The 16553-nt window shown below is 41.5% G+C and overlaps 2 protein-coding genes across 12 annotated transcripts in view; one reads left to right on the forward strand and one right to left on the reverse strand.

Moving 5' to 3' along the window:
- tns2a (tensin 2a) overlaps positions 1–8604 on the forward strand; it is a 61031-nt gene extending 52427 nt beyond the window's left edge. For 4 of the 7 annotated variants that reach the window (XM_086050467.1, XM_086050476.1, XM_086050511.1 and 1 more), the window contains 9 exons: positions 627–1783; positions 2585–2716; positions 3272–3367; positions 3460–3537; positions 3682–3759; positions 4345–4513; positions 5243–5311; positions 5561–5590; positions 7025–8604. In XM_086050467.1, coding sequence (XP_085906593.1) covers positions 627–1783; positions 2585–2716; positions 3272–3367; positions 3460–3537; positions 3682–3759; positions 4345–4513; positions 5243–5311; positions 5561–5590; positions 7025–7163 — 1948 coding nt within the window. In that variant the 3' untranslated portion in view covers positions 7164–8604. The remainder of the gene's footprint in view (positions 1–626; positions 1784–2584; positions 2717–3271; positions 3368–3459; positions 3538–3681; positions 3760–4344; positions 4514–5242; positions 5312–5560; positions 5591–7024) is intronic. The other 3 variants (XM_086050487.1, XM_086050495.1, XM_086050503.1) reach the window with 3 other exon arrangements.
- A 101-nt stretch (positions 8605–8705) lies between these two features.
- tmem106c (transmembrane protein 106C) lies at positions 8706–16236 on the reverse strand. Of its 5 annotated transcripts, none has more exons than XM_086050543.1 (8): positions 16154–16236; positions 15195–15468; positions 13245–13308; positions 13007–13166; positions 12122–12262; positions 11975–12024; positions 9778–9835; positions 8706–9598 (listed from the first exon to the last, which is right to left on the reverse strand). In XM_086050543.1, exons 2-8 carry the CDS (start codon positions 15415–15417, stop codon positions 9380–9382), a joined length of 915 nt encoding a protein of 304 aa, XP_085906669.1. In that variant the 5' UTR covers positions 15418–15468; positions 16154–16236; the 3' UTR covers positions 8706–9379. The 5 variants fall into 5 exon arrangements, with proteins under 5 accessions (XP_085906669.1, XP_085906650.1, XP_085906659.1 ...); XM_086050524.1 differs by lacking the exon at positions 16154–16236 and adding an exon at positions 15664–15824 and having other exon boundaries at positions 8707–9598; XM_086050551.1 differs by lacking the exon at positions 16154–16236 and adding an exon at positions 15664–15824 and having other exon boundaries at positions 8708–9598; positions 9782–9835.
- Positions 16237–16553: the final 317 nt, after the last annotated feature.

The following is a 16553-nucleotide window of genomic DNA, read 5'->3' on the forward strand; positions in this document are numbered from 1 at the left end:
ATAATCTTTTGAAAAATCACTCTTAACAATCCAAAAATTGTATAGAGACAAATATATGGACAATTATTTGCCAATGAAAACTACTACTACTTACTAAGACATTTTATACAATTGTACGATTCCAAAATTGTGGGAGCAGCTTGGGGAAGGCCCTTTTTAGGTCCAGCACAACAATGCCACATAGCAAAGTCCATTAAGGCATGCTTGGGTGAGTTTGGTGTTCAAGAATTGGAGAGTTCTGAACCATCAAGTACAGTGACTTCTGTTTTTCTGGGTGAATGGACCAAACTAAAACATAAATAATAATGATAATAATAATAATATGGTGTAGTAAGTGTTTGAGAGGAAGATGTTAAAATTGTAACTGCGACTCCATGGTTTTGTCTGTTGACTTCCTTTAGGTGTAATTTAGGTGTCCCAACATGTTTTTGTCCAGAATCTTTAGTAGTCCATGCATATTATTGACTAAGCAACCTCAAATATTTGCTATTGGCTTTCGAATGGAGTGTAAAGTTTGTGTTGTTGTAATGTGCTGGTACTTTTGTCCCTATGGTATTAGAACTGTTGACGTAAAATATAAGTTTAAGATAATGTCCAACATTAATATTTATGCATTTAAATTTTAGTCCCAGTCCTGGCAGAGAGTATGGGATTCGGAAAACAGCCATCAGCAGTGACCACGAGGCATCACAGCCCCAGGATGGACACTACCCTTCCGGTAACACTGTCCAGGAGTCCGCGGAGATCCCAAGAAGCACCTCACCAATGAAAAGCCAACCGTCAAACACAACCTCACTCACTCAAACAGACTCGCGCAACCACTGCACTGCACCAACTGTTCCGCCCCCGACAGCATCCGCCCCACAGCAGCACTGTAACCATGATGGACCATCATCAACACACAACACTTGTATGGACTCTGTGGCGATATCCACGTCAGGCCAGGGACACCTCCGCCCCTCTTCATCGACTGTCACTGCACCGGCCCACCACCCGCAACATCCCACTTTGGAGACACCCCATCCGTCTGAGGCAGCCGCAGTGCCTTCCTCGTCGACTCAGGCAGTGTGTCACCCCCCAAGCCAGACCCAGGCCACCGGCTCGGTAGCCAATCACTTACCGCAGGTCAATGGATGTTCTTCTCCAGCCAGGGGTTCTCTCCCTGACGGCCCCAAACCTACCAGCAGCCCCAATTCTACAAGTTCCCACACAGCCCCAACCCCTGCGTTGTCTTCAATCCAGACGGCGTCCAGCAGCATGGAGGGATCTCCCGTTTCAGGTAGCCCCGTTCCTGGCTTTGCCACTCTGGGTAGGAAGTTGATGATGAGCGGCTCTGACCTCCACCATCACAACCACGTTCCTGTCCAGCACGGACCCCCTCACCACCCCTACCCAGGGATGGAACACAATCCAGCTATAGACATGAATAAGAGACACTACTACTCAGCTCACCCCCCACAGCTTCATCATATATCTGTCTCCAACTACTCCACCATCTCCATCCCACTTCCTCACCCACAGCCGCCTCTGCCGGAGAAACGCCACGCTCAGCCCGGCTCACCCACCGAAGAAGCGGAGGCTCAGAAACCAACCGTGAGCCAGTCCAGCAATACTCAGCATCAGCACCATGTCACCTTCTCGCCAACCGTGGGGGAAATTGCACCCTGTGAGAACCAAAGTGATGTTGGGTCTGAGGAGCCCGAGAATGGAAACAGAGTCAGTGTAAAGTTTGTCCAGGACAGCTCGAGGTTCTGGTATAAGCCCGGCATCTCCAGAGAGCAAGGTAAGTTTGAAAGCAGGATGTTCGAAGGAGGACCCTCTAAGGTCCAACACATTCCATACTGGGAAGTTGGTCAAACAATTGCGATTTTTCTCATGAAAAGAATGGAAATAGAAAACTGCCACCATCACAAAACCTTTATTAACTATACAAGCAATATTTTAAAGAAGACATATATTGTATGTATTATAGTTTTTTCACAAATTAAAAATGTTCCCCAGGTGCCTTGATGACAAGGCTCTGACTTTCAGTCAAAATATGCCAAGAATGAACAATTACAGTGACAGTGACATTCCACACACTCGAAATTAATCGGTTTGGGGTGTCCAGGTTATGTGGCAGTTCTGTCTCAGGCATATACGTAGTCACTATCCACTCACCCCTTGTTCTACAATTCCCGTGGGCTTTGGTAAGCATGTTAACCAGGGTAGCATTAGGGCGTTACAACTTGGCAAGCAGCTACCTCTTCTCAGCCCACACAGCCAAGAGTGAAGAGAAAGCCAAGACATTTTCACTCACGGAGGCAGCACTTTTATACTTGTCAATCAGCGTACAGATCTGTGCATGTGGTGGATGCAAAAAAAAGTCTCAAAACATGAAATGAGTTCTCTTGGGGTACATTGATGTCCCTACAATGATGCTGGTTTGAACTCTGATGTTTTGATTCACAGAGGCTTTTTTCCCCACCGTAATTATATGTTTTCTAACTTTAGGGTAATGTTTAAAATTAGTCAAACTTCTGTGCCATAAATCACTGAGTCACTATGTCAGAAAGCTAACATTTTGTTTTTTGTTTAATCGTAGCAATCGTTGCTTTGAAGGAGAGAGAGCCTGGGACCTTTCTGATCAGGGATAGTAATTCCTTCCAAGGGGCTTTTGGCCTGGCACTGAAGGTGGCCACACCTCCTCCTAATGTCAACCAGCACAGCAGCAAAGGTAAAAAACAAAAAAAAAAAAACATACCGTATACAGTGTGCTACTGTTCCACATACAACCTCCCTCCAGTCCATTATGTCACATGCCACCCAACCCCGCCTGCCTCTTAAAGGCACGTTCATGTCTAATACACAGATACAACTATACGTACAGTATTTTAGATACATTTTTATGCCTGAAATTTCATTTGCATTTAAATACATTTGAAATATTTTTTACAGTGCGTTTTAATAAGTTTAAATGTGTGAAAGCCAGTGGGAGGGGTCAAACTATATAAAAAAGTGTTTTTATATGAATCTATAGTGTGGATTTTCTCCTATTGTGGGTGTTTGGGACGATCAATGGGGATTCACTCTATGTTTATTGTAGTGGTTCTATTTTACAGTCGTGTCAAACTATTATAAATGACTAAAGTAAATTAAAGTCACACCATAGTCAGCATTATCTCCTCTTCAGATTGTGTTTAGTGTACCGGTACCTACTATTGTGACCGGTGGCGTTATACATTACCGTTGAGAATGACTGCATGTTAACAGCGTTTCTCCGTTGTGACAGCAGGCGACCCTCTGGAACATTTGGTGAGGCACTTCCTCATAGAAACGGGCCCCCGAGGAGTCAAGATTAAAGGCTGTCAGAACGAGCCCTACTTTGGCAAGCCTTTCGCCGCGTCTCTCAAGAAAAATACTTTCAAGCCTATTCTGTATGTGACGATTAATCGAGTTGTTTTTCATGTGCGTCTGTAGGGAGTCTGTCTGCATTAGTCTATCAACACTCCATCACACCCATCTCTTTGCCCTGCGCTCTGAAGATCCTTGAAAAAGGTTAGCACTCTTTAAACTTGGATTCATTAATCACACCTATCGCTTGTGCAGTAAACACGACATGAAATCAATTCTTATTAGGAATGCTTCAAGTGTGTATATGACTTAACATGTGTTGAGTAATCGCATTCTGCGCGTTGTCAGATCTGATAGGAGCTGTGCCAGAGGTTCAACCTGTTAGTAACATCAGCACTGCTTCTGATCTTCTCAAACAAGGAGCAGGTGAGTTCACTGACCGCTTTACAGATTAGAAGTACATGGCTAGGATTATATTATCCTATTTATTATTATTGATTACAGTCCTGCCTTGGGAGTTTGTTTGCTGACCAAGCTCTTGACTTGCCAAAGCCCTGTGTAAATGGTAAATCAGTATTGTATTGTACCGTAATTGATCGAAGACGGTATGTTGAAGTCATCCATCTTGACTGAGAGACAGTCTTTATATGTCGGGGAGGAGCTAAGTTTAGCCTCGGTTGTCGCGGTGAGCGTTGGCCGCAAGTGCAGGTGAAATTTAGGGTGCAAGCCATTAAGGGCGAAAATGAAATCATGTGTAAGTAATTTGGGATTAGAGTTTTGTAGTATACTTACAGTTTAAACTAATATTATAGTCAAGTATACAATTTTACTGGGGGCGGGATGTCAATGTCTTGCAGGTTTTTACTTTTGACCATAGGTGGCAAGGCTGGGTCCCTTCCTGGCAAATAGGATTACTGTATTACCCATCTCTAAATGTAAAAAGTCGGAGAAAGTAATTCCTTGTGAGGTGCGTCTGCTGTGTTTTCGCTCATGCTGCTTCTTGTCCCTCAGCCTGTAATGTCCTCTACCTGAACTCTGTGGAAACGGAGTCTCTGACTGGCCCCCAGGCCATCGCCAAAGCAACAGATGCCACACTGGGGAGCAGCCCGCGCCCCGCTGCTACCGTAGTCCAGTTCAAGGTGACGTCGCAGGGCATCACGCTGACCGACAGCCAGCGCAGGTACCCATCGTCACAAAATCTCTTAAATCCGTAGAAGTCCTTATTTTCATTGCACCTGGTGAGGTATCGATAGAATTAACTGTCATTTTTTTGTGTATACAGTACAGAATGGACATTATTAGAACATGTTTTTTACAGTGCTTTCTGAATTTTCCCTTATCGATTTTGAGCGTTGCAACATTTCTTCTCTTCGATGCCAGTGAGTGAGACACAGACAGCCAAGCTGTAGGTGGCAAAAAGAGGAATTGCAAAGTGGTTGCTAAAAGATAAATAAAACCTGTCTGTTGCCTTTTCCGCAATGAAAAAATACGAATGCAATAGTGGTTTGGATCCCGATTCACAGAGATGTTTTCTTCTTTGGCCTTGGGTGGACAGTGGATGAATGGATAAATTAAGGCAGTATTGGGTTAGCACATCTAGGTTTGAATCTTGACAGAAACATCTCTGTGGGGAGTTTGCATGATCTCATGTGCCTGCATGGGTTTTCTCCAGGTAGGCCGAATGAAACGCGCGCATGTTAGCGTAACTCAATTAAATCCTTGAACTGTCCATAGGTGTGAATATGAAGTGTGAATGGTTGTTTGTCATACACCCACATCTCTGCTGCGATGGGCATTGGTCACCCTCAACCATACGGACAAGTGTGATAGAAAATGGATGGATTAATAAAGTAAATGAAATTAGCCAATGATTTATGTATTCTCTGGTGTTCTGTCTGTCTTCTTCTAGGGTTTTCTTCCGCAGACATTACGCAGTGAACCACGTAACCTTCAGTAGCCTCGACCCCAAAGACAGGAGGTGGGCCAGCCAAAGATTGTTATTGCCTATCTACAGTTGGAACGCAAACTAACCGAAAAGCTGCAGATTGCACCCTGGATCACTTGGCTGCATCTGCTGCTGTGATCCTCGCATGGTTGTTTGTGTAATGTCGGATTTGGGTGCGCTTTTATGCATGAGAGCGTGCGTGCGTGCGTGGTGTGTGTGTGTGTGTGAGAGCATGCTGGCTGCAGCTTCCTGAGCCTGCTCTCTTTCTTTCTCTTTGAATAGGTGGACTAACTCAGACAACACCACTGTTAAGTAAGTGTAAGTTTGTTTAGTTACTGGTGTAACAAAGCATGTCTGCTTCATTATAAAGACTAGTGAAAAAAGTACAGTCGATACCTGCTAATAGCGAAAATATAATTGACCGCCAATGAAATGCAGTGGAATTTTTTATTTTATTGTTTTTATTTCTTAAAAAAAACAAAGATAAACATTCACTATACGTTTGACAAAACATCGATTGTGTGAAAAAAATTTTGGGAAAAAAAAAATCTGTGAACATACAAATCCGTGGGTGCCGAAACGTGAGCATATGGCGGTCGACTGTATATGGACAAATGTATTGGTGCACCCGGTGAAACAAAAAAATTGAAAAGGATAAACCACCGCTTATTTGGGGTTCCCTATTCGTGACTTTTTTGTGCTCATTCTGCAACGTCATAAAATGCCACAAGATGTCGTTAAAGCCCTGGCTAATTGGAAAGTACTAATTGGAGTCAAGGAAGTATGTCCATACATCCGTCCATGAGATCCATAGCTACATTTATGAGAATTAGAAGAAAAAAAAAAACATATGAAGATGCCTGATGTGATAATGGTAATCAAAAGGTGGGTGTGAATCTTTTTGTCCATTTGGTCTATCAGAGTAGCATCTGCATGGCATTAACTGTTTTGCCTGACAGATTAAAATGCTCAAAGCTATTTTATTGCTCAAACGTCCATATTGTCTTGGTAAGTTTTTTAATTCATGTTTGTTGTGTTCTTTATCATGTGTACAGTAATTCAGTTTTATAGCAATAAATGTACAGTGCCCAAACCAGCAACATTATTAGTGCTTAAATACATCTACTGATATATGATCAGCAGGCAACACGTAGATGTGTGCGTGGCATGTCTGCCTCACAATTCTACGTTTCTGCGTTTAAATCCTGGCTCAGTTGGTTTTTGGAGTTTGCACCTTTTCCCTCTGTAAGTTTTCTCTGGCTGCTTCAGCTTCCTCCCATATTCCAAAAACATGAAAATGTTGGTCCAAATTGTTCATCAGTGCGAATGGTTTTAAGTCCGTGTTTTGGTGATTGGCTGGCAGATAACCCATATCTTGTAAGTCATCGGGTGTGGGCTCCAGCTCACCACGACGCTAATACTAAGCATAAAGCAAAATAGAAAAAGGAGGAATGGGTGATTGATCATGTTAACCGTATAACACTGCAAACTACCACCATATTCAGTCAGTACCGCCGAATCAAATGTATTGTCTTTGCAAAGACAAAATATGAGAATGCACTTACATGGTAGATATGATAATATTTGTTGAGTGAAATATTGTTGCTGGTTGTACTGCTGAAAGGTTTGGGCACTGGGGGAGAAACCACATTTGTTATTTGGATCCTGAGCTGAAGACGTTTGGGAAACTCTTGCTGTGGTTGATGATACAAGTTGACCAAATCCTGTCCCCTGCTCCTCCCTCAGAGTGTTCGGTTTCGTAGCCAAGAAGCCCGGCAGTTTGGCGGAGAATGTCTGCCACCTGTTTGCCGAGCTGGACCCGGAACAACCTGCCTGCGCCATCGTCAACTTCATCAACAAGGTCATGTTGTCGCAGCGCAGGTAGAGAGGAGCTGCTTTCGTTGTGAGCTTGGGTCCTAACGCCGGTGTTAGGATTTGCTTGTTTAGGAGCTAATCGGACTGGCACGAGACACGTTAAGACCAAAATGAAGTCCGTTGTATCTCAACTCCAAAGGGGAGGGACTGCGGACTGCGAGAGCATTTGATCTGACCCGCCTTGCAATTCTAAAAAACAAGCAAACCTCAGAGGGACTGTTACAAAAATGCTCCAATAATATTTGATTTGATCGGCCAATGGCTCGCATCACCAAGCTTAGTCTATTCACTCACCATGGTAACATAAAGCAGCCCTGATAAACTGCTGTGCTGCAAGTTGGGTTCAAAAGACCAAAATGTCATTACTAAATTAATCTCAAGACTCTGCGATTTTGCAGAATCCGGAGATGATTAAGTAGGTCGGAATGTGATCAGTGTTGGATGACATGTTTGCTAAAAACGTCACTTTTGTCTTTTTTCTTTTGAGTACAGTACATGCTAGGACAGCAACATCACATATAAACAACTACAACTAGTTATTGTAATTTGCATATTGGAATTATGCTGCATACTGATTTGATTTTACTCAATAAGCACATTTTTAAGTACAGCACTGATAGATGTTTGTTGGATTTTTTTTTCCCCATGAATGCAGTTGGTACCAAATTTAAGTTGAAAACCGAGTGAACCAGCTGTGTGAAACCAGACAACTTGCAGAAGCGAACGAGATGACTTGTAGCATCACAAAGTTTGAATACATCACATACGATGTAGGCCAAAATAAGACCAAAGACCTGATTACAGTTTAGTGTCACATACAGTATGTACACTGTACTGTAACTCACACGATCATTAACGACAATCCTGTTACATTCCCCCAATTCATACACCATTAATGACATGTTCTAGACTGCTGAGCGTAAATAGGAATGTTAACTTTTTAACCATGTGTGTCGGAGGCAATTTGAAAGTATTCAGGCGACTAAGTGTCGTTACGTCCGGTCGTTACTAAAGTAGCGCAAGTGAAACGGGAAAAGGAGACGTGAGGAAGGACGTACAGTGTTATTGTTTTATTATTTTATTGAGCGTCATTTTCACATGGAGGCCAAAAATGTACTTAGCCAAAGATGAAGCACTCTTGTATGAATTAAGCTTTTTATCCAGCTATATTTTTGTACTTAACTGCTCCTTGTAGCTCCGCTATGCATTTATTTTAGTGTCGCCTTCGTGGAAAAACAAAAACAAAAAAACACTACGTTTATTACAGCAATAATATATTGTGGTCTTTGTATTATATCTCCATGTTGATCTCTATATTATGTAGTAATATATTTTCACATGCAGCTATAGGACCATGTATGAGACATAACAAAAGGAAAGGTGTTTTGTTTGAAAAGGATATTCTACTATTTTGTATTCTGAAAATAGAATAAAGTGATAATGATGTGGTACTGCTTGTGGTAATGCTTGTGAGTCCCTGGTCATTTTAGGTTGTGGTGGTGGGGGGGGGGGGGGGGTCCGGAAAAAGGGAAAGAAAAAGTTTATATTCATAGTATTTATTCACATTTCCTTTAATGCTTCTTTAGCCTTTGAACACAATTGATCAAAGCCATTATTTTAAAACAGATGCTAAAATGTTTTAGTCAGACAAAGCAATCTTGCAAATAGAACGCCATTAGAAATGTAAAAAAAAAAACAGATACCTTGAAATCTATGCAGAGATCTTGCTAACTCGTAACTCGTTGGATACATTTGCCTCATGACACCATCCAAAACCGTTCAGTATGCACGTGTGTAGCTTCGCCTCTTCCTAATCAAAAATATAGATGTGCACTGTAGGTTACAAATTATCTTTGGCTTCATTAAATAATGCAACCTGAGTAACATTTGTAACCAATAAACAGCATTTCCAAGGCACTTTTGCTTTACAATAGAGTTTGCCCTTGAGACTGTAAGCATACTCCTCCTTTTCAACAAAAGCCTATTGATGACTATTACAGTATGCAAATAAACATTCTGTCAACTGCACAGTGTTAAATAAAAATAAATAAAATTAGTACATATTCCTTTAAAGAGCTTATTTTTGGCAAATACTACTACTCTACAACTGCAACGGGAGAACATTGTCAGAGCTTTGAGAATTGTTTTTTGGCACCTCAATCAAAACAAATTAAATAAATAATGAGGATAAATCAACAGGTAGCTTTGTTTAGGAAGCTGCTCAATTCAAGAGGGAGTTTGGTCATGCAACCAGATGATGTGCCAACATCGAACACTCCAGAAAACATGCCCCATCCCTCCCCTTGCTGTGGTAACTAGGGTTGCCTGGGGGCGAAGAAGGGGTGTCAGGGATGGTGTGTCGTGTTGGAGCCACAGTCGACGTAGTGATACGCTTCTAGGCTGTTCTGGGACGTTCGCACCATGTGGGAGGTTTTCACAGAGGTTCTGAAAACACAGGCAGGCCCGTGCATAAAGACAGTTGCTGCAAGCATGGAGAGCACACTGCTGACACTGGCTTTGCCACGACCATTATTTTTAATCTACAACTGCGCCTGGAATTGGATTAGGTGGTAATGAACTGAACATATGCAAACTAATTCCAGAGGATGAATGTAGAGACATACGCACTGCATGAAAACAAGGATGTTGTGGACCTTGATACTGCGCATGGTGCAGAAGGCACTGAAAAGACACAAAAGGAGACTATTCAGTTAAGTAAAACGAAATGAAAGCATCATTTGTATTTTCACTCTTGCGGGCAGCACTTCATCACTGAGCTGTTGAATTACACATACCAGTTGGTGTGCATATACGTGCAAATGGTACATGTAGCTGACACATCGAAAAACTAACATGTACACTACGAATGGGCAGGCACTCCGACGACCCAACTATTTTACCATACAAGCAATCAATTACAAAAGTAGGAATGTCACAATATTGCAATGTTAAAATTGCCATGATATTGTTGTCTTGTCACAATAGCAGTAAGTGTGTTTAGAAGTTGTGCAGTTCCAGCACCCTCTGGTGGTTAGTTTATTAATGTGATTATATTTGAAGCATTTTTTTGCCACCTGGAATGGATGTTTAAAGAGCAAGTGTTTTTTTCCAGAATATGTTCTATGCAAGCACACTAGTTAAACAACACATTATGATAAATATTGCGTTTGTGGGATACGACTTAATCCACCCGTTTTTAGCCATCTCCGGGGGCGGCCATTTTGTTAATTCTGTCGACTGAAAATGACATAACTGCTCAGGGCTCAGGCAACGACCAATAACGGCTGACCTGTTTTCTGATGGTAAGCCGTGATTGGAGGGGATACAGCTGGCACTGGCTACATGATTCCAGTGTTTCTGTGCTAATAAACCCACAATTCATCAAAGATCTCAGGAAGGTCAGAATGGAAATGACATGTTTCTGCATATTGAAGAAAGAATTACATGCATGAAGCAAATCTTCGAATTATGACTATTTGTTATTTAAATTAAAGGGAATGTCAACCCCCAAAAATTCTATGCAATAATACGTTCTGTGTGCCTTCACTAGTCTAAACATGGCATTCTGATCATTATTGCATTTGTGAAATAAGAGTTAATCCACCCCTTTTTATTAATCTCAGGGGGCATCCATTTTGTCACTTCACTTGACTGAAAATGACAGGACAGTTGCTCAGGGCTCAGGTATCGACCAATCACGGGTGACTTGTTTTCTGAAGCTGAGCCATGATTGGTCGTTACCTGAGCCCTAAGCAGTTGTGATGTCATTTTCAGTCGACAGAAGTAAGAAAATGGCCGTCTCGGAGATGGCTAAAAAGGGGTGGATTTTGCTGCTTAACTCATATTCCACAAATGCAATTAATCAGAATGCCGCGTTTCAACTAATGGGCCTTCATACAACATATTCTTGAAAAAAAATATATGTTTGGGGATCGCCAGAACATAACACATTTGAGTTCCTCCACAAACTGACCCGATTCACAATGTGCGCGTTCCTCAATATTAGGTGTTCGTCCATTGTAGGTAATTTATGTACATTGAGGTTAATCAAGTTAACTGTACTCTTTGAACTATATGTATAATTAGGACCACCGTTAATTAGCATTGTGTAGAGACATTTACATGCAACTGCTCATGTTTATTTTTTTTTTGTATCTGTATTTCGTGTTCTGCCGAAAGAATACACCCACCCACACAACCAAATTAAACAGAAATTAAACAGATTATTGCTCACATGAACAAAACTATGTTCTAACCAATAAAAGGTGCCATAAATCACTCAGTCATACCAGCAAGTATTTTTCAACATCTCTGTCGGCCCGCTTCGGGCGAACACAGCATTGTGAACTACATTGACCATGATACTTTGCGTTACTGAGTCAATAGGAACGCATGACTGGCAAGCCTATTTCTTTGTGAACGTTGTTATTATGTACAAAAATGGAATATTGTGATGTTTTTTTTGTTTTGTTTTGTTTTTTAGTATGAGCTCTATTTTTTTTTTTTACAATATTGTGAGCTTCTTATATATCGCCACCCTCTCCACAATATCATGATAATTATTGTATCGTGAGGTTCATATTGGGATATTACCGTATCGTGACATTTGGATATCGTGACATCCCTATTACAAAGTCAACTTTCTAGAATATAGTCACTTTATGATGGTGGCCCCCAGGTCTTTAAGACACCTTCAATATCATTTTATACACTATGTACTCCTAGGGTAAAAGTTACTAGATCTTTTCATTCTTCATATTAGAACATTTGCAACTTTGTCATCATTTTTGGTAAAAACAACACCCTCAACTTGACACTTACTAGACATATGGTGCACTCCTGCCAATCTCCACACCGACCGTGTAGTTCACCTGTACAACAATGAAGAGGAGAACATTGAGCAGACATAGTGAGTGTTTCAAAGCCATGTTTGTTGGCGCCGTCACGATGTCCCTAATGACAACGTACCTGACGCTCGCTAAGTGGTAAGATGGTGGTGGTAATGTTAAGCTGATGCATGCCGATCACCTTCTTCATGTAGAGCACCTGACAACTGACACTCTCCACCAGCAATGAGAAAAAGTTAGGGTTGGTGAAGTTCAGTGTGCTCTGAAAAGAAGATAGAAGTGAGTACAAATTAAGAGGGAGCCTTGGAAAACTGACTTTTCATTATCTGTAAACAAATAGTTGGGTCTCTGGGGATGTCTGCACACCCAAGTGTAAAATTACATAATCAAGTACATATCTTTTGTAAGCTGTCTATTTCTGAAAACATCTCTGAGCAACCCTCACATTTTCCTGACAAGAAAATGTTCTATACGCCTTAATTAGCTCAGGCAACAACCAATCATGGCTCAGCTTCAGAAAACTGAAACTGTTGATGCAATATTCATCAGAAATTAATCAGAATGCCGTGTTTAGAACATTTTCTTGTATAGTACATTTTCTTGTATAGAAAAATGTGTGTGGGTTGACTTCACCTGTAAAACAGTGTGGCTAATTAACATAATAACTGCCCAGACATTGAGTTTCTTAACCCAGGACTTACCAAAAAGTTAAACGAGCTATTCATTTATTAGCTATTAGCACTGATTATTAGTAATTTATTCGATTTTATTAATAGTGCATAAAATGTTATTGAAGATGGGTTAAAGACCAGAGTTGACATCCTAAAGGGGACATAGTACTATGGAAATGTAAAAAGTAATTTGAGCCAGTGTTACAAGTGGACACTAAGTACTTCTTTTTTAATTTGTGTCTGTGATATCAGGGAACTGATTCGACTGATTCGCTGAGCTCACATGATTCAAATGTGAGATAGTGGACTGGGTTGCAGGTCGAGGGAACACAAACCGTTAAGTTCATCTGGACTTTGTAGGTTGCGGGGTCAAAGTGCACTGTCACCGCGTGTATCCCATCATCCGCCACAATCACTGATCGCGGGAAGAAGAAGAAGGCCACCAGCACGGATGCAAGGAAACACAGCACGACGGACAGAACCACGTAGAGTTTGCTGGGATGACGGTTGGTTTGTAGGTTAGGTTATGAGACAAACACATGTTCGATTGCAGAGCATACGCTGGTGACTTACGTTCTTTGAGGCTGCAGCCTTTGGTCGCTATATGGGATCAATGCAACCAGTTCATTGACTTGACCTATTGAGGAGAGACAGTGAGTCATGGTACATGCTAATTAGGCCTTTGCCTGCAACACTCACCTCTTACTATGGCTAAGTTATCAAAAGACAAAACTGGCATCAACAGTAGAGCCTTTCAAAACACATGACTTTAGCTGGGTGAAGTAAACTTGTATGATAGTTTTCAATGTTCATTTAAAGCTATAGTGTGAAATCAATTAGTGTGAATTGAGAGCCATCCAGCGGTGAACTAATAGAATGCAACGAGCTTAAATTCAAGCACGCGCATTTTGAAGCTCGCGCACTACGGTGCCTAAGAGAGACCACACTTCGTAAGCCTACCACCAAATTCTAAGGTAGAGGCAAGCAAAATGTCATCACAAGACTCGTAGTATTCCCTCAAGTGACGAAGTAAGGTAGACACGCTGTAGTCATAGGAACTACATGCGCTAAGTTTTTCTCCTTCTGGTATCTGTAGCAGAAAGATGGCGATGAAACATGGCCTGTAGGGAGCTGTGCGCTGTGTAATATAATTAAAGATTATTTCACCTATGATTATATAAAAAGCCATTACGTTGATGTGATAGAACATGTTTTTTCCGCATGTTATTTAAATTAATAGTGGGTTTTTCAAATAATGAACACTGACAAATGAACACATTTTTGCACCCTGTCCCTTTAAGGACATTTATACAGCCTTTATTAAATTTTGCTACTGGTCCATAAATCACGGAATGGTTTTTGTCTGGAATTCATGAAAAGACATGCTAATTGGATATAAACGGGTGGACACAAGCGGTGCGCCGGTGTGCATTAGTACTGGAAATTGAATATTGTATTTCAGCTGAAGTCTATGTTGCACTTGTATGTACTAAAAAAGAACAGGTCAGGGTAGCCTCAATTCAAAGTCAAGTCAGCCGCCAAAACGATTGCTTCCAAGGGCCAAGTTCAAAATAAAAGATAAGTACGGCACTTATATCCATGTACAGCATTACTTGTGTCACTTTTATTTCAAAGTTGACCCTCGCGACGTATTGCACAGTATGCTACGAACAACGGTTGCGACAGCTGGCTTAATTCGGCTGGCTCCCCACTAATGGTACATTCGCCTAGAGACAGTGGCTGAATGCATGCGGGAGAGCTGCCGGCGAGACGATCGTCTGCTTCAGTCGAAATAACAATAGCTGCACATATTAACGACAAACGTTGCCCAGATGTGAAATAAGTCTTTTAAGTTCATCCATGAGGTTGGTGTGACGGGAAAAAAAAAGAACACCAAACAACAACCTCTGGTGCTCATTTGAGAACCATGACAACATTATGTGCCCCCGCCCCCCAGTATTACCCCAGTAGGGCTCTGAGGTCTACAGGTGGAGCCCAGAGTTCAAAGCAAACATGGTGAAGCTGTACTTAGCTGTTATGCAGCAAACAAATGGAATCAGTTGAACTTCCCAAGAAGTCACGTCACTTGGAGCTCTAAGCGTGAATGTTTTTTAGATCCATCTGTAAAACGATCCTTTTTTTCCATGCTTATGATTGAGCTCTTAAAGTTTTTTTAATTAAAAAAAAAATATTATATTTTTATAAAATTATTTTAGTAATTTTCCAGTAAGATGTCTTTTATTTGCGTACTTTGTTTTTAAATTGTAATTTAATCGTGTAAAGCACAGCAGGGGATATTCTCAGCGATAGAAAAATAAAGCTACAGTACTTTGCGTTGCCTTTTGCCAGCTCTGAAATTCCTCAGGTATGTCGGAGCTTTGCTAGAGCTAAATTAATAACACTTTCCAGAGTGTGGTCTCCTGATGTGACAAGGCGAAAGTCGCAACAACAAGACTATTTCCTAATTGAGGATGCTAACATGCATCCTTGTAGGCTAATCTGAAATCCACCTGTTTTACTGACCCGATGGTATGCGTCCGCTTCCTTGACACGACGGGCACGTTATGCTGTCTCTGCCGGTGAACTCCACGTAAGGAAACCGGGCGATGTCTTCCCTCCTGACGAGTCCATCCAAGGAGTCGTCGTCGGATTCTGTCGGCGATTTCGCGGAGCCCTTCAGCCCCTTCAGCCTCTTCCGCAGGATCGACAGTCTGCTGCCGTCGCCGAGGGAGACCGCGCTCCCCATGGTGGACGGCTAATTGCCTCCACTGTCGATGCCTGGTTTATGTCTCTTCGTCTGCATGTCGGTGACAACGAAACATTTGTGCATAAACGACACTTTTTAAAGTTTTATTGCTCTGAAAGTACCACCTCCGGGAACGAATGCACGTCAATCACAACGGACAGATAGACATAAATCAAAAGCCACCTTTAATGTCTACGAACCACATCGGTAAGAAGTTTAAAAACGTTTAACAATGCAAACGTATACCTTTTCAGTTTGTTTCCATCACAGTAACACGGAAGAACATTCGGTCCGTAATGTGCTGACGCATCATCCAGTCGCGTCCAGTTTGTGACGTTTTGTTTTGAACAGCCACGTGCCAATGTGGATTTAGAAACATTTGGAACCTAGTTATCATTAGTTTTGGGACAATCTTCGTTTAGTTGTTGCTATGTGAATAACACGAATGTAAAGGATAGGGTCTTTATGATTAGGGTCTTTAAATCATCATCGATCATAACCAGTGGTGCACATAAAATTTGGGCGTAGTTTTCAAAAGTGCACTAGAGTTTGACGTCTGGTGCTCATTTTTTCACGAAAGACTTGCCAAGGTTTTTCGTGGATATGTGTATGTATGCCATTTCAATATAACTGAATAAATCCAATACATAAATCCAAAAGTCTGTTCACCCCTGTTGACACCAGGGGCATACAAAAAGTCATGTCACTGGAATAGTTAGGAGATGCTCCTCCCTACCTTCGCTACCGTAAAACATTCACCATGCAGACGTTTGTAAACATGAAAAATGGATCGTCTATCTGAGTCGGTGTCTGCCCCCCATGTGTTTTATTTTTATGACTTAGAATGTTTTCATTTTTCACGTCATAAACCGTGTGCTCCCCCTACAGTCAGCCTGACTCTATCGTGCTTGGTATTTTTACTCAATGACCACAAAAGGGCAGTGTCTGCAAAGATATTCAGCAGGACCTCATGCGGCAGTTTTTTATCTCCATCTTTAATCTCTTTAATTAATCATTGACAGCAGACTCTTTACCTTAACATTTCCATAATTTAAAATTTGAAATAATCTAATTCATTGCAATTTTTAATAACAATGTTCTAAATCACGCTATCTAGTCTCTGGAGTGGGTTTAAA

The sequence above is a fragment of the Filicampus tigris genome, chromosome 1, assembly GCF_054856515.1.
Source record: "Filicampus tigris isolate MCC_2025a chromosome 1, RoL_Ftig_1.0, whole genome shotgun sequence".
NCBI lineage: Eukaryota > Metazoa > Chordata > Actinopteri > Syngnathiformes > Syngnathidae > Filicampus > Filicampus tigris.